The sequence below is a fragment of the Sander lucioperca genome, chromosome 8 (assembly GCF_008315115.2).
Source record: "Sander lucioperca isolate FBNREF2018 chromosome 8, SLUC_FBN_1.2, whole genome shotgun sequence".
Classification (NCBI taxonomy): Eukaryota; Metazoa; Chordata; class Actinopteri; order Perciformes; family Percidae; genus Sander; species Sander lucioperca.
The window spans coordinates 21,459,717-21,482,512 of NC_050180.1; the positions used below are offsets into that span (position 1 = coordinate 21,459,717).

A 22,796-nucleotide genomic window follows, 5' to 3' on the forward strand; every position below is an offset into this window, starting at 1 on the left:
ATGATAGTTTATCAAAAAAGCAGCAGCAAGCATGTGCTCTTCTCACCTCGAGGTTGTGTGTGGCCAAGTTCACGATGGGATATTTCAGTGGTGGATTACTCTGGCATGTTGATCTCATAACAGATGACAAAGAATGTGGTGCTCTCAAATGACAAGCATTGACAGCCAGTCACTCACATTCGCTGTCAGACAATAACAACAAGGCTGCCAGTGGAGAGCTTGGAGCTTGTACAGTAAGTCATTTGGCAGTGCTGAAAGAATGTTTTAGGTGGGTCAAACCTTTCTTAATTCTCAAGTGGTCAACGGGCAGCGTGTTGAAGTTGGATCTTGGTTTTGGTATTTATTGGCAAGAATGAATACTGTATTTTTCATTTTTTATCTAGTCATTCTAGCAGGTAAGAACTTAAGAACATGTGTGTTGGTTACCTGTGGAAATAAATGTATGTCTACTTTAGTTTTTAATTAATAATGAAGTTAGAGAAAGTTGGAGTCCATAAAAACGATTACTAAACCCTGTTTGCATTAATTATGTTTATTGAAACTGCTCTGTAGTCAGTGAAAGCTGATCCAATTCAAATAACAAAACTAATAGTAATAACTAATAATTTGAATTCTGTGCAAAGTGGCTCTTTGATTGACAAGGGCATGTGTGCTGTTTTCATTTTGCTTTTTAACCTTTTGTTGGTCTGTCACTACATGAAGTCACCTGCATAATCATGCGATTCCTTAGTTTACTGAGTTGTATGTCTGGAGAATCATTCAACCATTCAAACAACATGTTGCTGTAAAATGACCTTTGTTTCAAGGTCAGCTAAAAAATGAAAGGGGATCCTGCTTTGGCTTGTGACAGATATGTAGCGGAAAAAGCATAAGAACATCTCTGTTAACAACCTTACAGGGGCGCCATCGCATGTTTGAGTGCAGTATTACCAAATTTAGAGCCCAAATACATATATGCAAATACATACATTTACTCTACAGGCCTACAGGTTTCAGAACATGTGCTTGACTGAAATTCCCTCATGATATTCTCTGCTATATAGCCTGGAAACTTTTCTCAAAACCTTTAACAAATTAACATATAGACTTTTTTTTAAATCACCAAAATGTATGTATTTAATAACCAGCATTTTTAGTGCTTTACTCAATACACACTTTAAACACACCAAGTAAAAGTGGGACCTTTTCAGTCTACTTAAAAAAAAAAAACATAGTACATGCATATATTCACCAACACCTTACACCTATAGTATGACGCTTGCTACATCTATTTTTAACTCACATTAAATGAACTCATCTCAAGTCAAGCCTTGCTCAAGTATCAGATGTTCTTAAAGCGATATTCTACTTTGGCACAACATGATCATTATCCAACACACTCAAGAGGCAGCATGAGGAGTAAAGAAAGACATATTTCACCGTTGAAATGCCTTCGATAACATCAATGAGCCTGTGTGGTGTGTTTTTTATTTTAGGTGCCGCCTGGGCCTCCTCTGATGAAACACGTCTGGTCAAAACCCTCTTCACTGGCTACAATAAGGTCGTCCGTCCTGTCAATCACTTCAAGGACTCGGTGGTTGTTACTGTGGGCCTTCAGCTCATCCAGCTCATCAGTGTGGTGAGGTCTCATGTCACATACCACATCACCCCATCTGTATTAAGATTCACTGTCATCAACTGTCTAAACACATTTATCTGGATTCACAGGATGAGGTCAACCAGATCGTCAGCAGCAACGTGCGACTGAAACAGGTTTGATACATGTTGGTTTGTGTTGTTGTGAATTCATAAAAAAAGACTTTGAACACACCATCATATTACAGAAAGCCTCAATAATGTATACAAATAAAAACGAGTACGAAAGGGATGGGCAAAAATGCATCATCATGCCTCTAGCTACAAACTATAAATATCTAAAATGTGAAGAAAAAAAAATAATGCTTCCAAGAAATATAATTATATTATATATATTATATCAATATGTTTGAAAACACTATTAACATTTAAAATGTTATTACATACTATATACTGTCTTTTGTTCTGGATGTCTGGATTTTTTTCAGCAATGGAAAGATGTGAATTTGCAGTGGAACCCAGAGGATTACAGTGGCATCAAAAAGATCAGAGTTCCCTCTACTGACATTTGGCGGCCTGATCTGGTTCTCTACAACAAGTATGTTACCAGGCTATATTTGATCCATGTCATGTCCCTCTTTTATTATTTTATAAACCCTTTTTTGTTCATTACAATTAGTGATACGTGACGTAGAGCATCCAGACCTCTAGTAACAATTAACACACCTATCAGGGATGTTTTGAATCACACTTTTCTATACTCCAGTATGCAGCGTGCAAAAGCTCAGATTTCGTTAGGCTAAATCTGGACTCTGTATTGCAGGTCCCCCCTCCTCCCACCATATGCTGCATCTGACACCCTGCTTTTTTCCCTGACAACCCGCTCCGCTGCCACAACAATTTGTGCCAAGCGGAGCGCTGTTTGACTGGGGTGTGACAGCAGCATGGACCCATCTTCAGGCCCTGATGGCCCCCTGCGTCAACATTTAACCTATTATCTCCCATGTTGATAATGCCTGTGTTTGTGTGCCCCCAGTGCTGATGGAGACTTTGCCATCGTTCATGAGACCAAAGTGCTGCTGGAGTACACAGGAATGATCACATGGAACCCACCTGCCATCTTCAAGAGCTACTGTGAAATCATTGTGCTGCATTTCCCCTTTGACCTCCAGAACTGCAGTATGAAGCTGGGTACCTGGACCTACGATGGAAACTTGGTCGTTGTCAATCCTGTAATTCCATTCAGACCATTTCTATTCTTCTTTCTAGGAATAGTTCTACATTTTGGGAAATGCAGTTATTTTTCTCACTGAGATTTAGATGAGAAGATCGATACCACTCTCATATCTGTTTATATAATATAAGGCTACAGCCGGCAGCCAGTTAGCTTAGCTTAGCATTAGCATTAGGGAGAAACAGCTAGCCTTGCTCTATCCAAAGGTAAAAATCTGCCTACCAGGACCTCTAAAGCTCAATAATTAGCATATAATAGATTGCTTGTTTCATCAGTACAGAATCCGAAGGGGAAAAACTCCTACATATTACGGTTTTATGCGGGGGTTGTTCCAGACTATTTCTTGGCTGGGAGTAGTGACTTCCTTGAGTCCCATAAAAACAAAACGGTTTGTGTACAGATTAAATAAAAGAGATATAACGTATTAATTAGTGAGCTTGTACCTTTGGATCGAGCCAGGCCTGCTGTTCCCCGCTGCCTTCAGGCTTCATGCTAAGCTAAGCTAACTGTCTCCTGGATGTAGCTTCATGCCATAGAGACATGAGAGAGTGGCAATATTGTCATCTAACTCTCGACAAGAGAGCAAATAAATGTATTTCCCAAAATGTCATCGTATTTTCCAATATGCCCTTTAAGAATACAAATGGTGTAAATCGCAGTAATGACTTTATATGATTCTTGACTGTCGAAATTTATCAGAACAAATACCACAAGTCCTTCTGAACAACATCTTGAACACCTCTTTATTGCTTAAGAACTAGGATACACTGTTTACCATCTTAATTCTAATGTTGATGTGTTTTGGCAAATAAGCCTTCATCAGGGCACCATTGGGCAGTATTCTCCTCCTTTTTTTTATAAAGAATAAGCAGTCTTCCCCAGGTCAACAGGATACTAACAAACTTTGCAACATAACATCACAACCCTCTCTAAAACCACATTTTATAGAACAGATTCTGTATACTCAGCTGTAGGAATACAACCTAAACACAGTTTAACGCCCGTTCTAACAAACACAATTCAGAGTACAGTATATAATAATAGAAATATATAAAGAATTTGAATGAAATCATCGTTGGTTCTTACCAGGACAGTGACCGCCCTGATCTGAGTAACTTTATGGAAAGTGGAGAGTGGGTGATGAAGGATTTCCGCGGCTGGAAGCACTGGGTGTACTACGCTTGCTGCCCAGACACACCTTACCTGGACATCACCTACCACTTCCTCATGCTGCGGCTCCCACTGTACTTCATCGTCAACGTCATCATCCCCTGCATGCTCTTCTCCTTCTTGACTGGCCTTGTCTTCTATCTTCCTACAGACTCTGGTATGTTGACACTGATTCCACATTGTTCCTTTTCACTGCATAACACTAAGTATCAGTTAATAGAATAGTGGCATTATGACATAAAAGAAACATCAGCACAAAGTTGCGTTTTTTCTGATTTTCAATAAGAAGATTGATACCACTGTCATATTTGTCTGTGAAATATAAAGCTTCAGCCAGGAGGCAGTTAGCTTAGCTTAGCACAAAGACTGGTAATCAGGGGGAAACAGCTACCCTGGCTCAGTCCAACAAGCTCACTAATTAACATGTTATATTTATTTTGTTTAATCTGTCCAAAAACAGTTGGGAAAAACTGGTTTAATGGGACTCAGCAGTCACTGTTCCCACCCAAGTCTGGCACAAAATCCTCCATAAAACTGTATCATGATGTTTTTACATTTCCGTTTCTGTATGGATTAAACAAACAAGTTACAAACATGCTAGTTACCAGAGCCAGTCTACGGAGGGCCATTTCACTCCCTATTTAGCCCCATTCGGTTGCAGTTCCACCAGAGTTCCACTGGGGGTGATTGCAGGCAAGTGCAAAATGAATGGGACTCTATGGAACTAGACGGCTGAATTTGTCTCTTTCGCCTGATTGCTGTTGACAAATCTCAGATTTGATTGTAGTCTTTGCAATTTCAACATGGATTCGGATAGGTCGAAAGTTGAATGACTGAGTACTTATGTCCTTTCGATTTCTTACAGGTTGAGTCGTTTTTGCCCATAACACGCTAGTATTCTGTTAATGAATGCTGATTGATCAGTGAAGGACTGATTACGACCAGAGATCCTGCTTGACGGCATCCGAAGCGGAACCAGAATGTCAGAGTGAATATTTCGGCGTGGTCTTTAAAACATTGGCAAACCTCTTTCTAGCACGTGTATTGACAGGGAGAGCCTTACCTGTTAGCTGTGTTGTCGAGGCCTCGAGAGAACAAAGGAAGCGACTCAGAGCTTGCCGTAAAGCAGTATCTCTGGCCGTATATGTGTATGACGTCATTGACATTTTAAAAGGCTTTTTAGAACAAAAAAGCCACTTTAAAAAAATCTAACACCCAGCAGTGTGTATTTTCTTAGCCTCCCCTTTCGAATGCAACATTCAAATTACTAGACAAAAAATTATATCCTGAGAAAAGTGGATTTTGCGGGGTATAGCTCCATAGACCACCATTCATTCACACAATTGCACTCGCCTGTGAGCGCCCCCTATACGGAACCAGAGTGGAACTGCAACCAGTTCAGAAGCCGGAAGTAACGAGAGAGTGGAACTTCTTCCTTTATTAGAAATTCTTTATAGTTACTGAGGCTTCGCAGATTTTTAACTTTGAACAGAGCCAGGCTAACTGTTTCCCTAGCTGCCTATCAGCAGTGTTGGGGAGTAACGGAATACATGAACCGGCGTTACGTATTCAGAATACAAATTATGAGTAACTGTATTCCGTTACAGTTACAATTTAAATACTTGGTATTTAGAATACAGTTACATTGTTGAAATCAATGGATTACATGACGATACTTCTTTGTTTCACGAGTTTATTCACTCTCGCAACTACATGCATTTCCCAGAAGCCCCAATATGAAAACGAAAAAATAAGCTATTTGCGTGATCACTGATAGAGGTAGAGATGGAGCCGGAACCGGCACAACAGAGCCAGGGCAGGAATGCGGAAATTGGAAATTGGAAATTCAAACAGCATTTCACATTAAATAAAGAGAAGGGAGAACGAAATATAACTGTGCAGTGCAACCTCTGCTTGCCAGCAACCATCTTCCTTTCAGCGTCCAAATTCCTCCACCTCCAACCTGAAGAAGCATCTTAAAGTAAGTTTTTTTTTTTAATTAGCCAAGGGTAGTCGTCTGCTGTAGTGTTACTGGTCACCTTGCTATTTTGTAGTTGACGTGCGACTTTACATTCTCCTACGTGCTGATTTACTATCCCCAGAGCCGTTGAAAGACTGACTAGCCCCGTGTGACATGTTCGCTAACGTTAGCTAAAATTAGCTCTTGGTAGCTTAGACTGCGGTTAGATTTTTGTAGTATGCAGTTCGGGACTACAAATACAACAATCTATCTGCTTGTTTAGGTACACATTCAGCCAGTTGGAACAGAAGAACACACCAGAATAGGCGTGTTTCATAAGCTGTATGTGATGGCAGCATTCCTACTTATAAAATGCAATTCAATGTGGAAGTAATCCAAGTATTCAGAATATGTTACTCAGATTGAGTAACGTAACGGAATACGTTACAAATTACATTTTTGGGCATGTATTCTGTATTCTGTAACGAAATACGTTTCGAAAGTATCCTTCCCAACACTGCCTATCAGCGCCTTTAAAGCCCAATTGGCTCACCGTCTGGCACATTCTTGGTGACGACAAGACTCCAGGAAATCACTGTATCCAGATAAGAAATTAGATTTAGTTTAAATTAGTGAGCTTTCGAGGTGCTAGTCGGAGCATTTTGTTGTCTTTGGTAGGAGCCAGGCTAGCTGTTTCCCCCTGTTTCCACTCTTTGGGCTAAGCTAAGCTAATTGTTTCCTGGCTGTTGTTTCATGTTTAACCCACAGACAGAGGTATTTTCTTAACTTTCAAAAGGAAATCAAATAAGCTTATATCCCAAAATGTAAACTATTTCTATGTATGTATGTTTGTGTTTATGATAGTAAATGTCAATCAAAGGTCTGATTTATTTTGTCAAAAGTAATTAGCTCTGTTTTCATGATATGATATGAAAACATAGATATGATATAATAACTTACATCGTGTTAGACAAATCCTTGTTCCTAATTCTGAGGTGCTACATCGGCTGCTGCAGTAACTGCACTGCTTGTGTGCACATCTGGCTGTGTTCCCAGTGTGTAGGTCTGCCTCATTACCCAGGGTCCCTCTGTGCTGTCATGTCTGAAAGCAGACCTTTGCTTTAATGTATAATACATCACTTGATCCCAGTTTCTGATATGGCTGCTGACAGAAAAGTGTAGAGGAGAGGCTGGTGCCAAAATATGCTCTCTCTGGCATAACTGAGCAACAAAAACATGTCTTACTTTTTACTTGTGAAACGGTGTCAGAATCTGTTTACTTGTTGGGTTTAGAAACAACAACTCTCACTCTTTAAATGTGATTTGCTGGTGTGGGTGAACAGTGCATATTGTGTTGTTGTGTTATAGAGGTGGAATCCTGATTGGATGGCTAGAACTATTTACTCATAGCAACAGCTCTCCCTTGTGGCAGTGTATTACGGTTGCTCCACATTTTCCACTCCGATTTCAGGGTTATTTCAATGTGTCCTTTAAAGTAAAGATGTGTTTAAATAACACAGAATGTTTTTTAGTTATCTTAATTATCTTACTGAAAACACAACGTGTCCTAACTACATCTATGTTCAATTAGAATTATGCTTTGTGGCCCCTCAAAATTAAGCAATGCTGATTTGTGACCCATCATCCTTGGTTTCATGTTTATCAGTTGTGACCAGTTCACCTGAAGAACTATTTATTTTTAATTATTTTTTATGATTATTTGAATGATTTGAGTCCTCAAGATGTATTATTCAGAAATTAACAAGAAAAAAGGCAAAAATTAGAGGAAGGTCTTAATAAATGAGTGAATAAGATATTGTGTAGCAAAAAAATAGTTTTTTTTCTGAGTTTAATTAAGTTGATATCAAGGACCTAGCTGTTTAAAGCTTTTGATAATCTCACATACGCAAATCCATCTGCTGGTGAAGATTATGTGTTACTAAATGGATCTTGAGTTGAGATTGTTTTGTCAATTTTTTTTTCTGCTTTCCAATTCTGTTACTAATCTCACGCTCCCATTAGATTCATCCTACCCTTCTAATCGACCAATTAAAAAGTTGGTATAGAAGCAGTGAAGATGTCATTTTGTGTCTCCCAGGTGAAAAGATGACTCTAAGCATCTCTGTCTTACTGTCTCTGACTGTGTTCCTGCTGGTCATTGTGGAGCTGATCCCCTCTACCTCCAGCGCTGTACCACTCATTGGGAAGTACATGCTCTTCACCATGGTCTTCGTCATTGCCTCCATCATCATCACTGTCATTGTCATCAACACCCACCACCGCTCCCCGAGCACTCACACAATGCCGGACTGGGTTCGCAAGGTGAGCACATAAGCAGATGAGAAACAATAATGACATATATTGTTTTGATTGTAGAGCTGAATTACTGGAAATTAATCAGTCCTATTCCCAAGCTTTGGAGAACAATCCTTACATTTTTCTCTGTATCATATTGCCATCTAGTGGTATCAGACAGAACATCTTTATTTTTAATTGAATCCAACTGCTTTCATGTTGTATAATCTTTGACATGGTGCATATATTTTGTCGTTCTATGACAGGTTTTTATTGAAACCATTCCCAACATCATGTTCTTCTCAACAATGAAACGCCCAGGGAAGGAAAATAAGATTAAATCTAGTATCTATGGTGCTGATTTTGATATCTCAGACATCTCTGGCAACCAGACCTCTTCTGTTCACTACCAGTCACCCATCACCAAGAACCCTGATGTCCGCAGTGCCATTGAAGGAGTCAAGTACATCGCAGAAACCATGAAATCAGATGAGGAATCCAACAATGTAATCTTTCTTACACAGAAAGTGTCACTAATATGGTTATTTAATGAGTCTTGCTTTTGTGTAGTGACACATTGTGCATTTTCTCTTTCCAGGCTGCTGAAGAGTGGAAGTTTGTGGCCATGGTGTTGGATCATATTCTGCTGTGTGTGTTCATGGCTGTCTGTCTCATCGGCACGTTAGGTGTGTTTGCAGGCCGTCTAATTGAGTTGAGCATGCTCTAAGGGCAGACACCTTATGTTTTGCCGGTTTTACTTCTCAGATGACACGTTTGTTGCTCAATGTGAAATGTATGACCTTTACTTTTGAAGCTGTAGGCTACAGTGCCTTCAGTTGCCTTGCAGCATTCACAGTGTATATTACCTGTCTCTGTTTACTCTTTGGTGTTTTGGTCCTATTTGTGTAAAGGATCACGTTGTATACAGTAGTACAGTATATCTTCAGTATATTTTATGACATAGCAGTGTTGCTTTTCTTTATTTAGGGAATATATGTGTGCAATTTAAATGTTGAATTCATTCAAAAGAAAACGTTGGATTATTTTCCTTGACATGTTTATAGGGAACAACTAAATAAAAGGGGTTTTGTCCGTTTTTCAGGGTGATTGAAGTGCAGTCTTGCTCAGTGTCCTTACTGTATATTAGAATCTTTATGACCTGTAACTTTGGCAAACTGACCAGTTATGTTGCACATTTTTAAATATTTCATTAATTTAAAGGTGGAAAAGTAGAAATTTTAATATGTAGGTACCATACAATCACACATTAACTCTGATATGGAGTTTGGACTTTTGGCTGATGATACTTTTACACTTGCCCCTGATTTGTAAGTGATCTGTTGGACAATAGAAACACAACCTTTCTAAAGCACCTTCGCCTTTCCAATTATGGCTTTTCTTTATGGATTGTTCACCACTGTTTCACACTGCATGTGTTTATTTTCCTGTCAACCCTTTATTTGACATTCAAAAACAAATGCCAATGTTACCTTGCATTATAAGCTCAACACATGTTTAGAGTTGTCTATTCACAAATCCAGCAGACATGAAGCAATGACGCTGATGAGACAGAACCAAAACAGTTAAGTTGTGGATTTCAGTTAAGTTTTAAACCGCTAAATAACCGCTGTCACATTACTACGGCAGCGCATTGCATTAACTTATCATAATTACGAGAAAAGATCTCGTAATTATCAGGTACTATCTCATAAATTGTCTAAATTATTTTTCTTTGGTGGATGCAATGCACTTCTGTACATTATACAGTCATACAATACATTGTTAACATTAAGATATTGATTACTGCAGCTTTAACTGAATAAATAAAACATTAAAACTACAAAGGATTAAAAAAAACTTGGGTGGATGTGTACAGGTATCATATGGTGTGGGGGTGTACAGGGGGGGTGACATTGACACATGACCTGTTTCCAACTGACTTTTTGTTGGCAATTTTTACATGTGTGACTCTTTATTCTGTGATGAGGAATTTCAGTCAGTTTCCCTGACAATTTGTGCCACCCCTTAAACATAAGGGAACCTTACTGTTTTTCTTTATTTAACAATATCATAACACATACATCTTTCACCTGCCAAATACATGCTGCATTTTTGTGCAAATAATAATTTAAGTTTGTATGAAATAAATAAGTACAAAAAATATAAACTATTTAACAATAATGGTATGACATATGAATTCAAATACATAATAATTGAAATAATCAATTTTCAAAAACTTACCAAGCAACTCTTCACAATACAATGCATACAAGCATTTTTTTGTTGCTTATGGCAAGGCTGAGGAGAGGAGTCTATCTCAAAGCCATTCATAAGAGGGGAAGACTTGAGTTCTTAAACCAACGTTAAGGTGGAGTTAGCCCCGCCCCTCTCCCCCTCTGGATAATGTGATTGGTTAAATCGTTGTTGTCAAATCAGGGATAACGAAAGTTGCTGTGTGGGAACTAAACTAGCATTAATACGTAACTAGCTATGTAACAAGACACATAATTAAATAGCTAACGCTAGCTAGTCCATAGTTATGCGGACAGTTTTCTAACAGTGGACTTTATAGTTTTTACTCCACGTAGTATTTTTTTTGACTCCACCGTGAGTCTCGGTTCGCCAACTAGCTAGCTAAACGTTAGCTAAAGTTAGCTGGCTAATGGTAACTCCTACTGACGTTTGATTGACATTTGATAGCTAAATGAGGAGGCACAACTGTAGTCAGATGAGCAACTTTAATTCAAACATGAGACATTGAAATGCTTGTTGGCTCTATGGTAACACTTCGCTTTACAATCGTAAAGGAGTCAGTCATATGGTGCTGTTTCGGTAAACTAACTTTAACGGTTATCTGATTATCTTTGCACCAGCCCGTTCAGCGGCTGTAACGGCTAACGTTAACCACTTTAACTCCTACTTTGACTGTAGCTTATTCCCCTCTTTTAGTATCTGGCAGTGCCGAACAGGACTTTAACATGACTGCAAACCAGGCATGACAGGTGACACTGGAGGGAGGATCATCAACAACATCATAGAGGAAATGGACAGAACCACCAACTTCAACTTTTCATATGAGGAGGAAGACCCTGACTCCTCTGCTCTCTCATCCAGCATGTCTATTGACAAGCTCTTACCGGCTCTCTTGGAGTGCTTTGGGATAATATTATGTGGATACGTCGCAGGGAGGGCAAACATCATCACGCCCACCCAGGCCAAAGGATTGGGGAATTTTGTGTCCAAGTTTGCCCTCCCAGCGCTGTTGTTCAAGAACATGGTACTGTTGGACTTTGGTAATGTCATCTGGCCATTCCTATGGAGCATCCTCATTGCCAAAGTGTCTGTATTTTTCATTGTCTGCGTCCTCACGCTGATAGTTGCCAGTCCTGAGAGCCGCTATAGTAAGGCTGGGCTTTTCTCCATATTTGCCACCCAAAGCAATGACTTTGCCTTGGGATATCCCATTGGTAAGTATAATACCTTTAGCTAGGCCAACACCCACAGTGCTTTTCATTCAATGCTGCAACAGCTGTAATCATGCTGCCCTAATGTTTGCCGATCCATCAAAGCAAAATTATAATTATCCAGGTGTTACACTGTAAACTACCTTAGCAAACATAATTGTATATCACTGCTTTCAGGGCCCTCCCTTATTAACATTGCCTTCATTCAAAAACAAATGTTCCTATACTGAGAATGTAATAGTTTCTAAACAAAGTGGGATTCATTATTTTGTACTCACATACATTTGCAGAAATATAAACACATCTCTGACCATGTTTATTCTCAGCTAGCTGTAGTTGAAATGGAAAGGTGTACATGAAACCCAGCAAAACTGGCCCAATTGTCAAATTTTGAGGGAAAAAAAGTAATGTTACTGTGCATTAATGGTCGCTTAGGCTTCAATAGTCATGCTGTTATCAATAAAATAAAGAAACCCATTTAAGCATGATTGAATAACTGCCAATTATTCAAATTTCAAATAGAGTGGATGTTTTTCAGCCATTGATCTTCATTTAAGTGTGGCAGAATTTATAGCAGCATCAACTTGCTCCCAAGACAACAACAAGTCAGATGTGCCAAGCAGGCTTTAATATGGAGTCATTTGTCATCCTCTTTATCCACAGTTGAGGCCCTTTACCAGAGCACATACCCAGAGTACCTCCAGTACATCTACCTGGTTGCACCTGTGTCCCTGATGCTTCTAAATCCAATTGGCTTTGCCTTCTGCGAAATCCAGAAGTGGAAGAATCAGGGAAACCGCCAGCAGAGAAAACTCCTGATCATGGGACTTGTAGTTTTACAGGTCCTGAAGAACCCTATAGTGTTCATGGTTGTCATCGGCATTATCGCCCATTTTGCACTGCACCAGACCATCCCTCCCTTCATGGCTGAATTTGTGGACGGCTTGGCCAACTCTTTTGGGGGAGCAGCTCTGTTCTACTTGGGTCTGTCCATGGTGGGACAGTTAGGGAAATTAACCAGATCCACAGTCGTGACACTGATATTACTCATCACAGCAAAACTGTGAGTGGAAAAAACGAACAATTTTACTGCACCTGATGTTAATTTTGTAAACGTGATGGTTAAGTGTTATCAGATGACCTCTTTATAATGAGACATGTTCTAGGAGTGTAGAGAGTCAGCAGGTTAGAGCTTTGTAAAGTGCTCCAAACATGTTGTTTTGTGTTGATGGTTTGGGTGACTCAAACCTTTCTCAGACCACAAGCCTTTTACCAAATGGATGACATGTTAAGAGGTCTCAGGAGTGCTTAGCAAGATAATAGCTAGTGTATGTAAATATTTTCAGTGTAGTGTTAACTAACCCCTCAAACAATGGTTTATGACACCAGTCTTTTGATTTGACTTTCAGGTTGCTGATGCCGCTGATTTGTAAGGACATGGTGGATCTGTTGGACAATAGCAACACCAGCGCTTTGAACCACTCAAGCCTCTCTAATTATGCCTTTCTTTATGGAGTGTTTCCCACCGCACCAAGTGTGGCCATCTATGCTGTCTATTATAACGCGGAGCTAGAAGTTGTGAGTTGCCTACATCTACCTGCCAACCTCCTATCTTCCATTCATGATACTGAACTGATTTCTTTGTAACTCACCATTTTTTATTCTGCTTCCTAACAGGTAACCTCTGGGATGGTGATCAGCACTTTTCTCTCAGCTCCAATAATGTATGTTTCTGCCTGGTTACTTACAATGCGCTGGATGGACCCTCAGCTTTTGATGAATTCACTGCAGAATGTCAGCTTTAACATAAGCATAGTGAGCTTAGTTGCACTGGTGAGTTGACACTTAAGTGTGACATATGTAAACTTGTTGTTGACTTATGTTTTATAATTGATTTTATCAGCTGGTGCCTTCTTTATTTTGTTTTATCTCAGTATGTGGAAACTGATGTCAGTGAAGTCATGCTTCATAAAGCATTTGTTACAGCATGTTCCTCTTCATAACTGAAAGTAGTTTGGCCTGCCAGGATTTTAGTTAGTTACATCCATAACATGCCACACTTCTCTATTGATATTACACATCTCCTGTTCAATGTAAAATGAAAAGAAAATACGAAAATATGGCTTCTTGTTAGATGCTTGAACCACTGAGGCAAGTTAACATTAAAAGGCTCAGTCATTTAGAGGATGTGTGGCCAAACAGATGCTTTACTGACATATGGACCTACTTCCTCATTAATTTCCACTTTCAGTGTATCTTTTAAGGAGCCTTAAACTCATTTCTGAAAACATTGAATAACCTTTGTAGTGATGAAACATGTTCACGTGTGTTTGTATTCTGCAGTATCTTATACTTTAATTGTTTATATTTTGTGTTTCTTAAATATGTGAATAATTTCACATTTCCTTTGCTTTTAAATGGAATAACCAGCCAACAATATTTACTATTAGTTGTATTTAGCATCTGTGCAAAAGTGTAAAAAAAATTGTTTTCTCTGACAGGTGTGGACAATTACTGTTATGTTTTTAAGTAAGAAATTCAAGAGGCTACCTCACATGTTTACAGTCAACCTTTTCTTGGCACAGGTGATCACACATGCACATACTCTCTAAATTGATTTTATTATCCATTAATTAAATTGACAAGCCATCTACCGTTAACTATAACTTCACATGAGTAAATGCCTGTATTTGTTATGGTATGGTTTCTAGTTTCTAACTTGTTTTGGGATGATCCTGTGGAACTTTGTGGTGAAAGAAGACAACTTCATCGGGCAGGTCCTGACGTTCACATTATTATGTACCTCACTCTACAGTACTTATGTTTGGCCAGGTATGTTGTGTATGCACAACACCCACATTAACCTCACATTACACTACATTCATTTATCTTGGTGAGCTCTGAAATCTGAAGTTTGATTGCTAATTCTGTAATGTGTATTTTGTCGTTTTAGGTTTAATAGCACTTTCTCTTGTGCTCATGAAAAGTTTTGAGGATGTGAAAGTTTCACCCAGCCTGTTTGTCATTGCTGGCTGGGGGTGAGTCACTTTAAAGGAACCTGGTCACAGAAATTAAACTAAGCTAGTTTGTTTGGTCCACTAAAACGTATATAGATAGATATCCACAACCAGTGTCAAATCAGTGTTGTTGTTGTTAATGTTTTCTTTATATTAACAGGGTTCCAGTCTTAGTAACTGCTGTGTTGCTAATCTCTGGGGAAAAAATGCCTGACACGATTGACTCAGCATTCTTTTACGGCAAACCACAGGTAACAGCATAAGTTGAAGTCATTCCTATTTTCGGCCATTTTAGAAAAGTTTTTCAACCCGCAGAGAATTACTTAAAAGTCTGTATGCGTGTTCTTTGACAGATGATCTGCACCACAGTTGTAGTTGCCCTCAGTATACTGCTGGGAGGAAGCTCTCTTGTGTGTCTCAATAGAGGAAGTTGGGCCCACAATGACCAAATTCAAGAGGAAAACGCTGCAGAGGATCTTGTGACTGAGGTTGAACCAGAAAACCAGACTCTGTTTGAGCCAGTCACCCCATCAGGGGATCTCAACAAAGGTACTTTCTCTTATGGAGACCATTTAACTGAGACTTTTATTCATGTCATCTTGATGGCACTGAATAAATACCAGGTTGCCAAGTACAACAGTTTGGTAATTAATATAAAAGTTTAATCTAAAGTGGTTTGTCAGTTGTCAAAGCCCAAGTTAAAAGGAAAGGCCAAAGTCAAGACTAACCCTTATCTACAAGTTGTCAACAGCAAACTGCCACGTATGCAATGTAACTTCTGTCTGATGTCCCCCCCCCACACACAGATAATTTTCAATTGCATAAGTATAAAAGGGCCTTTGCAGTTACAAAATCACAAAGTAAACACTGAAAGAAGTAGGAACTAAACCTTGTGAATGTAAATATCTGAATGAAACATCATATCTGAAGTTCCTGATAAGTTTAGTTAGTTATTTAAAGTTAACAATGCAACACTGAACACATCATCTCTCACAAATGATGCTGTAGAAACACATGACTTGGACCTCCATGGTCTAAGTCTATTACTTTAAAAGGAGATGTTAAGAAGGGAGTGGTTTGATTCATTGGTCTTTTATTACAAAAATATGCAAACCAGTTCTGCAAGTGTTGAAGAAAAACACTTATTCATTATATGAATGTGGTTTGTAGGATACTAGGTTGTTACAGTATATCACGATTTTAACTTCATTGCAACAAGTACTGTAAATAAATTAATAAAAGTAAAGTCAGTGGTAAATAGAATACAGTAGGAGTGGCTTAAAAATACTCAAATCACAAAGGGAAATTGGCTCTGGTCACATATGAAGTTGCATTAAAACATTTCTGTTGACTCAAGACATTCAAGATATTTTGATACCAGCCAATGAAATGTGAAACTGCATGCACTAGTATTACTCTCAGCTTTATTATGATATTACTCTTGTATTACTCATATATTGTATTCACTTTCTGCCTCCAGTGTGAACTGGGAGGATATTGTATAAATATGGTAAATAATCACTCTCTCTTTTATCACTTTGTTATCAGCGTGCCTCCTATGTGACTGTGCACCACCCCAACCCATGCCTGACATGATCATCAGCACAAATATGAACAACACACCACCGCTCACACTCACAGGTATTGTATTGATAAAGCAAAATACATTCATTTTCATTCTGCGAGAATTTAATATGCACTAGCACAGAACAACCATAATCATCGAAGAATATACAGCTTTTCTTTGCAATTATAATAAGATTCAGTATTTCAAATCTGCTGCCACCCTCAGGTCAGTGTGGGAATCGCTGCGAGTCCACAGACTGCCTGCTTGTCCAAGTGGAGGAGCTCCAACAGGTTGCAGATAGACAAGTGCCCCGTCATGTGCTCTTATGTCTGCTTCTGACTGTCAGCTTGCTTGCTGTGAGTAAACCACCACCTTTCACTTCTACAGTGACATGAAGTCAGTCTTACTGCCTGCATCATTATATTCAGTGCATCACAAACCAAATCAGACACAAATGGCTGAGCTGTGTAATTTCCAACTCACTCACTCAGTATTGGTGGAAGTCTTCTCCAAAGGAACCCATTAATTCTTATATTTGGAATATTATTTATTGGTCTTAACAGATAATGAATATGTTAAATAAGACTAGTAAATACCAATGAATATTGTGTCATGTGGTTAAATGTGTGTTTCTGTAAATCAAAAAAATGTTGAATAAACTGAATGCACGCATTTTTAAAGGCAGTTCATTTATTTTTATGTAACGGATACTTCTGTCAACAGGATTCGCTAGTTTTACATCTCAAACATAAAATCCCTCTAAATTCCTGTTATGACAGAACCTGTCCAGCTGCTTGTGGTTGCTCTTGAACCCGGTTCCTGGTAGACTCTACTTGGAGCTGCAGTTCTTCTGTGCTGTGGCCAACTATGGACAGGTTGGTGTTAGAAATACTGTAGTACCAAGATTGTGAGCATTTATTGTCCCACCGATGTCATGCCATGTTTTCTGTCACCAGGGGTTTCTCTCCTTTGCTCTGTTTGGACTGGACAAACATTTGATTATACTGCCATTTAAGAAGAGGTAAAGAACATTTACGTAACAAAACTAGGTTAACGAGTTTTTAAAACACACAACATACAGTGTGTACTGTGTATATATACTATGTGTACACTACAATCAGTGGATTTATATTTAGTTTTTGTGACTGTGTTTAGGTTATATAGTCTGTGGTATGGAAAGAAGCAAGAAGAGCAGACTGATTTACCTGATGAAGTCAGGATGACCTGCACCCAGTTCACCAAATATCACAAGGACCAGTGTTTTCATGACATCGTCAAAAAGAGAAGGTGAGCGCACTGCTGCTCTGGTCAGAGGTTGATGAGAAATGTCTTGAATAAACATGTTCTCTGATGTGCAGAGAAACATGTCCTGGTAGTCGTTCATATACAACAATACCTTTTGTGTCTACCCTTAAAAAGTCAATAGACCTTGGGTGAATGTTCGTTTTGACTTTCAGGTGTGGGAAGAGGACAAAGGTGGACTGTTTTCTTGGTTGTGAACTTGTTGAGTGGCTCCAGCAGGTGGGCTTGGCTCAGGACCATGGTGAGGCCGTACTCTACGGGACACGGTTAGAGCAGGGTGGTGTGCTCCAGCACATCAAGCAGGAACACAGCTTCCAAGACAGTCGCCTTTATTATCGCTTCATGACATAAGATGAAAGGTCCACATTTTATTTTTTTCATTAGCCCTTTTTAAACCACCTATGTCTTACTTTTGCAGTTTTACATTTAACATTTCACTCACCAGGATAATTGCTGAGATCCTGAGTTGCGGCAACATTGCTACAACAGTCAATCAGGACAGAAACATGAGCTGTCAGATGATCATACATGTACAGTAAACCCAGTTTAGCCATTTTATCAAAACCATTTATTTTGCAGTAAAACTTAAAAGTGGGAGTACCTGAAATGGCAGTAATAATACCTACTACCAACTACCTAACCTAACTACTTAGTACTGTAGAGTTCAAGAGTTTAATCAAAAAGTCAGTCTTAAAATTATTACTGTCTGTTGTAGACAATTAGAATTTGAAGATTTGCCAGTGCAAATAAATATGGTACTCAGCTAGTTTATTTACATGTCAAATTGTCTGTTTTCAATGCCCTGTTTGACCTGGTTGTAGTGATGATGATCCATCCTTTAATCTGCAGTGAGTAAAATATTTACATAACTGAAAAGGATGTCCAAAACTAAAACAATTAAAGCCAAGATTTTTTTCTTTTAATATGCATTTTCAAGAATAACATAACGGGTATAACCAATGTTAAAGGGTGAAACAAGATTTTGCTGCTTTTTTAAAAGCATTTTTATACAGTCAATATATGCACTTAGGACTCAGTTGTTTAATTTGTCATTTTGGGAGTGACAATGCACAAAGAGCTTTCCTCATAAAACAAACTATAGTTGCAGGCAAAATATCCCACTCTTCTGCTGAATGTATTATTTCATTTACTTGGACACTTCAGAGTGCATTATCATCTTCTTCCGAAGCTACTTTGCCAAAAGAGAAAAAGGGAAGATGTGGTTAAATTTGCATCCATTTTTAGTTTGTTTGTAGTTAGTTTAACTTATGATTCAGTTAAAGTTAAAATTGTTTTATTACTTTTTTAGCAAACTGCCACTTCAAAATTAAAAGGTTATCATTTTTAATAAGTGATAACCATTTGAAATGAGTGTCAGAACTCAGACGGCATTAATGCATGTGTTTACTTGAAAGTGTTCACATTGGAAGTTGGGAATGTATGAGTTGCTGTAATTCATTTATTCTCTCAGGTATAGAAATATAAATAGAAAACTAAATTATATTTTTTGTGTTGCAAGGGTTTATTATTAACTCAATCATGTTGAGAAAACTGGTGTAAAAATTGTCTTTAATTAAAAAAAAATACTTTAATAGTGTGTGGCACACAAATTCAGTCAAAGACTGCATATTTATGATATGGATTTGTTTAAAAATAAATGTTATTACCGAACCCTCAAAACATGTCTCACATAATGAATTTGTTCCTTCCTGTATATGATTAAATACATAAAAGTCAACATTTGATTCCACATTGTACATCAACATATGTATCCTGGGCTGCCTTATGTTTTTTAATACAATTATGTTAACTACTATTCAGTTGTGATCCGATTTATTATACAAGTGTGTTTGTACTTATACCTGACTAAAAGGTAAAATGCAGAAGCATATACTGCTAATGTCACCCTGGAGACCTGTTTTGTGGTTTCAGCTTTTTCCGTACACTGCCATCTCCTCTCGAACAGAGCTTGGGAACAGATTCGCCAAAAAATCTGGTTCCTCAATGCCATGTGAAAGAATCTCCTCCATCTGGGTCATCTTTTCTTTCTCCAGCTTCCTCATGCTTTCTGTGATCTTCTTTCCTCTATCCTAAAGACAAAAAAACAAACATTTCTAAGTACATTTTCAGCAGACAAAGTAAAGTTACAAATTTAGGTAAATTGCAGTCCCAAATTAAATCCAGTAGTTAAACCTTGTAGGATTCAGTGATGGCAGCCACAAGTTCATGTTTGACAAACAACTCATGTTTGCGGTCAGGCTTGCTCTGGAAGCGGGGTTTCTTCTTCACAGGGTCATCTGGACCGTAACTGGGAGAAGACGTCTCCTTCAGCTCATTAATGTTCTTCACAAAGATGAAGGGTTTGAATACAGACCTGTTGTGCAAAAGAATGTCTTAAATCATCATTAACTGCTGGCAAAATGAATTCAAAGGATGCTTTATCAGCTGTTGAAGTTAGATCAAGTGCTGTACCTTTCAGGGTCTGGAGTTGCTGTAAAATAGTGAACCCCTGGCAGAGCAGGATCCGTGGGTATCACAGACACCATACTTCCTGTTGTCATGAACATGCCCTCCATGTTGATGCCACTGTCTTTATCCCTCAGGATATCCATCATTGTCTCAGCAGTGATGTGACCTTCAGTAAATAAAGTCAACACATGCATAAAGAGTGGTAGAAGTCGTGTAACTTTTGCCTCCTGTGTGTCAATTCTCCACAGTGAAGTGTGCGTTACTAACCGTTGCTCTTATCCAGCAACTTCTTCCCCTCACAGTATCGGCTCCCAGAGGCTTCGATTCTGGCTGTAGTGGTAAAGGAGTAGACCGTGGCAAAGTTGAACTGGGTCTCTCCATCCCACCAGCCCTGGCTTTGTGCATAGTCCCTCATTTTTGGATGTTCCTTGTCTATCTTAGTTGTTATGCCATACTGGTTTGAGATGTTGCGATATCCACCTAGAGAAGTGTTAAATGAGATGATTCGCCACTAATATTAAAACTTACCTTTATTCGACTGCAACCTGAGCAAGCTTAACAGTAAAATGTACGATTAAAAATGTACCAGAGGTTATATTAATGGCAGAAAATTTTAAAAGAGTTATAACCATAATATTGTACTGAGTGGGAAATTTTACAGTTGAAAAATTAACTTGCCAGCGCTCTCTGGTGGACAAACTATATAATGGTTACACTGGTTTTAAACAACCTCAAACATATCCTTGCCATTTTTGTACTGCAATCTCAGCCGACATATAAACAGATACCAATATATCCATATTCATTAAAGAATAATCTGGCAGACTCCAGTTGCAATGTGTTTTCAGACTTCCTAAGGTACATTTCATTGCCTTGTATTTTAAATAGGCACCTATTCATATTATTCTTTTTCTGATTACCTTCCACTCTCTCTGCTGCCCAGTGCTTCCCTGACGTTTCCAGCAGCCACGCCTCCTTCCTGTCTGAGATGAGGAAGCTGTTGTGGTAGGTGAAGCTACACTCATCCTCCATGCAAGATCCTCCCTGGCCATATTTCTCCAGCAGCTCAGTAATAACATCCACAGCTTTCTCAGCTGTATTGGCTCTCTCAAGTCCAATCCTGGAAAATTGTAGAGTCACCCATTTTTGTTTTGCTTTGTCTTTTAGTGTTTCTCACAAATGTATTCTGACATGACAACACAAAATATATACTTAATTGTTTCTGGTTGATACTATGTCATTAAACTTCTCTTTGCACTTTAATTTGAGGGTAGTTTGGCGAGTAAAAGAAGCTTGGAAATACAAACAATTGCTTTGTATAGGGGCTTTACCTGACAAGATCCATGCCGAGAAGAGCTTCGTCATCATCTGCACTCTCTCTGCCCCACACTGCTTCATTTCCAATACACACTTGATGCTCATTTGCACCCATTTCTGCGCCCCATAGCCATGCTGGTTTGCTCAACACAACTGCATAAGTATGGGCAACTTGCTCAATCTCTATGTATGTGCACTGTTCACAAGAGGAAGAAGACACAGGGGCAAAACACTGTTAATGGTTATCCAATGGCACTTTCACCAAGGAGCAGTCACAATGTGGGAAATTGATGGTTGGAGGTCAATAACAAGCCGTCTGTGCCACCTACCTCAACCTTCTCCCCTGCACCATAGTCCCTGGCAGGAAAATACACCACCTCCTGGACTTCATCACAAGGCCTGTCGGAGTTTTTCCCAAAAATGATGCGTTGTCTCTCAGTGGAGGGGGGCAGAGCCACAAAGGTGTCACAGGAGTAGGGGTGCATTTTGAAACTTGCTGAGAGTTTACAGAAAGAACAATTCATTGGATAGGTTATTATTCATATTTAATGATCAGATTCTAAGAGTTACCTTAGCATAAGCAGTCAATGCACTTGCAACAACTTGAACGTTACACCCCACTGATCTGAAATAAAGGTGTAAGCTACACCTTTGAGGCCAGAAAGCCAGATAAGAACATGCGTAGTGCCATGTTAAACATGGTAACCTTACCTATGGCTGTCAGGCTTACCGAGCACTGCCGCTGTAAGTTTCTATTTCCATTTCTGTTCCCATATGATCTCAGTTCTGGCCAAGCGGAAACAGTCCAGTAACGTGACCGAGCTGAAGTTCGTTTTATATTCGTAGTGAAGCCAGGATAGTCTCGCATTGCTAGACCTATCTCCACAGCGCTCTCAGCAGTTGTAATGACAGCGAACAAATAATGTGGAATCACGCCGGTTCTCACATTTTTAACATATTTGATGGTTTAATCTGTATTCCTCATCCTAGATTATTACGATATAAGTGTTCATTTAAAATAACTATATTTTTTATCTAGCCTATTTTGCTGAGATCAGATAGGAAATAATGTTATAGAAATAAATAATAACTGCGCAATGAGTTACTTATACTCTTTGATTTAATCTCTCATCTGTCATTTTCATCATCGAAACAGCTGTGCACACCTTAACGCACATCCTGGACTATTATCCTTGCATATTATTACTGTGAACTTTTCACATACCCAGATTAATATTTTCGCACACCCCACTAGCTATAACTGTACCGCCTTTCTTCAATGCCTTTCTATAACTGTTATAATGTACATTTTGTTATAGTGTCTTTTTACATACTTTTTTAATGTGGCCTAATATTTTGTATTTAGGTGTCGATAGCTATTTTGACGTTTTTTAATTCCCCTTTTAAGCCTACACCAAGGCAAATT

At 38.8% G+C, this 22,796-nt stretch overlaps 3 protein-coding genes across 9 annotated transcripts; 2 read left to right on the top strand and 1 right to left on the bottom strand.

The window, feature by feature from the left end:
- The first annotated feature begins 153 nt into the window (after nt 1-153).
- LOC116048322 (acetylcholine receptor subunit alpha) lies at nt 154-9,351 on the top strand. Of its 2 annotated transcripts, XM_031297362.2 has the most exons (9): nt 154-395; nt 1,476-1,618; nt 1,708-1,752; nt 2,064-2,173; nt 2,612-2,807; nt 3,899-4,136; nt 8,038-8,261; nt 8,501-8,740; nt 8,833-9,096. In XM_031297362.2, the coding sequence occupies exons 1-9, from the start codon at nt 353-355 to the stop codon at nt 8,959-8,961; spliced, it is 1,368 nt and encodes a 455-aa protein (XP_031153222.1). In that variant the 5' UTR covers nt 154-352; the 3' UTR covers nt 8,962-9,096. The 2 variants fall into 2 exon arrangements, with proteins under 2 accessions (XP_031153222.1, XP_031153212.1); XM_031297352.2 differs by lacking the exon at nt 154-395 and having other exon boundaries at nt 1,427-1,618; nt 8,833-9,351.
- Nucleotides 9,352-10,655: 1,304 nt separating this feature from the next.
- gpr155a (G protein-coupled receptor 155a) lies at nt 10,656-17,962 on the top strand. Of its 3 annotated transcripts, none has more exons than XM_036003882.1 (16): nt 10,656-10,962; nt 11,182-11,701; nt 12,362-12,761; nt 13,108-13,276; nt 13,376-13,531; nt 14,200-14,283; nt 14,410-14,530; nt 14,652-14,736; nt 14,876-14,966; nt 15,069-15,264; nt 16,264-16,358; nt 16,504-16,638; nt 17,062-17,157; nt 17,239-17,303; nt 17,438-17,569; nt 17,740-17,962. In XM_036003882.1, exons 2-16 carry the CDS (start codon nt 11,230-11,232, stop codon nt 17,933-17,935), a joined length of 2,493 nt encoding a protein of 830 aa, XP_035859775.1. In that variant the 5' UTR covers nt 10,656-10,962; nt 11,182-11,229; the 3' UTR covers nt 17,936-17,962. The 3 variants fall into 3 exon arrangements, with proteins under 3 accessions (XP_035859775.1, XP_031153236.1, XP_031153249.1); XM_031297376.1 differs by having other exon boundaries at nt 16,264-16,356; nt 16,508-16,638; XM_031297389.1 differs by having other exon boundaries at nt 16,264-16,347; nt 16,505-16,638.
- Nucleotides 17,963-18,129: 167 nt separating this feature from the next.
- Nucleotides 18,130-22,231, bottom strand: scrn3 (secernin 3). Of its 4 annotated transcripts, none has more exons than XM_031297423.2 (8): nt 22,101-22,231; nt 21,700-21,866; nt 21,385-21,566; nt 20,974-21,173; nt 20,321-20,533; nt 20,057-20,219; nt 19,778-19,958; nt 18,130-19,674 (listed from the first exon to the last, which is right to left on the bottom strand). In XM_031297423.2, the coding sequence occupies exons 2-8, from the start codon at nt 21,853-21,855 to the stop codon at nt 19,513-19,515; spliced, it is 1,257 nt and encodes a 418-aa protein (XP_031153283.1). In that variant the 5' UTR covers nt 21,856-21,866; nt 22,101-22,231; the 3' UTR covers nt 18,130-19,512. The 4 variants fall into 4 exon arrangements, with proteins under 4 accessions (XP_031153283.1, XP_031153274.1, XP_031153264.1 ...); XM_031297414.2 differs by having other exon boundaries at nt 18,130-19,669; nt 22,082-22,224; XM_031297404.2 differs by having other exon boundaries at nt 22,082-22,224.
- Between the last annotated feature and the right edge of the window lie 565 nt (nt 22,232-22,796).

What these genes read in the sequence shown, in the direction of transcription:
- gpr155a (XM_036003882.1), top strand. Translation starts at nt 11,230, where the DNA reads ATGACAGGTGACACTGGAGGGAGGATCATCAACAACATCATAGAGGAA. An exon ending in TCTTTTACGGCAAACCACAG is followed by an intron (nt 14,967 to 15,068) that starts GTAACAGCATAA and finishes GTTCTTTGACAG; the next exon opens with ATGATCTGCACCACAGTTGT. An exon ending in GACATCGTCAAAAAGAGAAG is followed by an intron (nt 17,570 to 17,739) that starts GTGAGCGCACTG and finishes TTTGACTTTCAG; the next exon opens with GTGTGGGAAGAGGACAAAGG.
- LOC116048322 (XM_031297352.2), top strand. Translation starts at nt 1,427, where the DNA reads ATGCCTTCGATAACATCAATGAGCCTGTGTGGTGTGTTTTTTATTTTA. An exon ending in GATCTGGTTCTCTACAACAA is followed by an intron (nt 2,174 to 2,611) that starts GTATGTTACCAG and finishes GTGTGCCCCCAG; the next exon opens with TGCTGATGGAGACTTTGCCA. An exon ending in TGCCGGACTGGGTTCGCAAG is followed by an intron (nt 8,262 to 8,500) that starts GTGAGCACATAA and finishes GTTCTATGACAG; the next exon opens with GTTTTTATTGAAACCATTCC.
- scrn3 (XM_031297423.2), bottom strand. Translation starts at nt 21,855, where the DNA reads ATGCACCCCTACTCCTGTGACACCTTTGTGGCTCTGCCCCCCTCCACT. An exon ending in CTCGGCATGGATCTTGTCAG is followed by an intron (nt 21,174 to 21,384) that starts GTAAAGCCCCTA and finishes ACAATTTTCCAG; the next exon opens with GATTGGACTTGAGAGAGCCA. An exon ending in CCATCACTGAATCCTACAAG is followed by an intron (nt 19,675 to 19,777) that starts GTTTAACTACTG and finishes TTTTGTCTTTAG; the next exon opens with GATAGAGGAAAGAAGATCAC.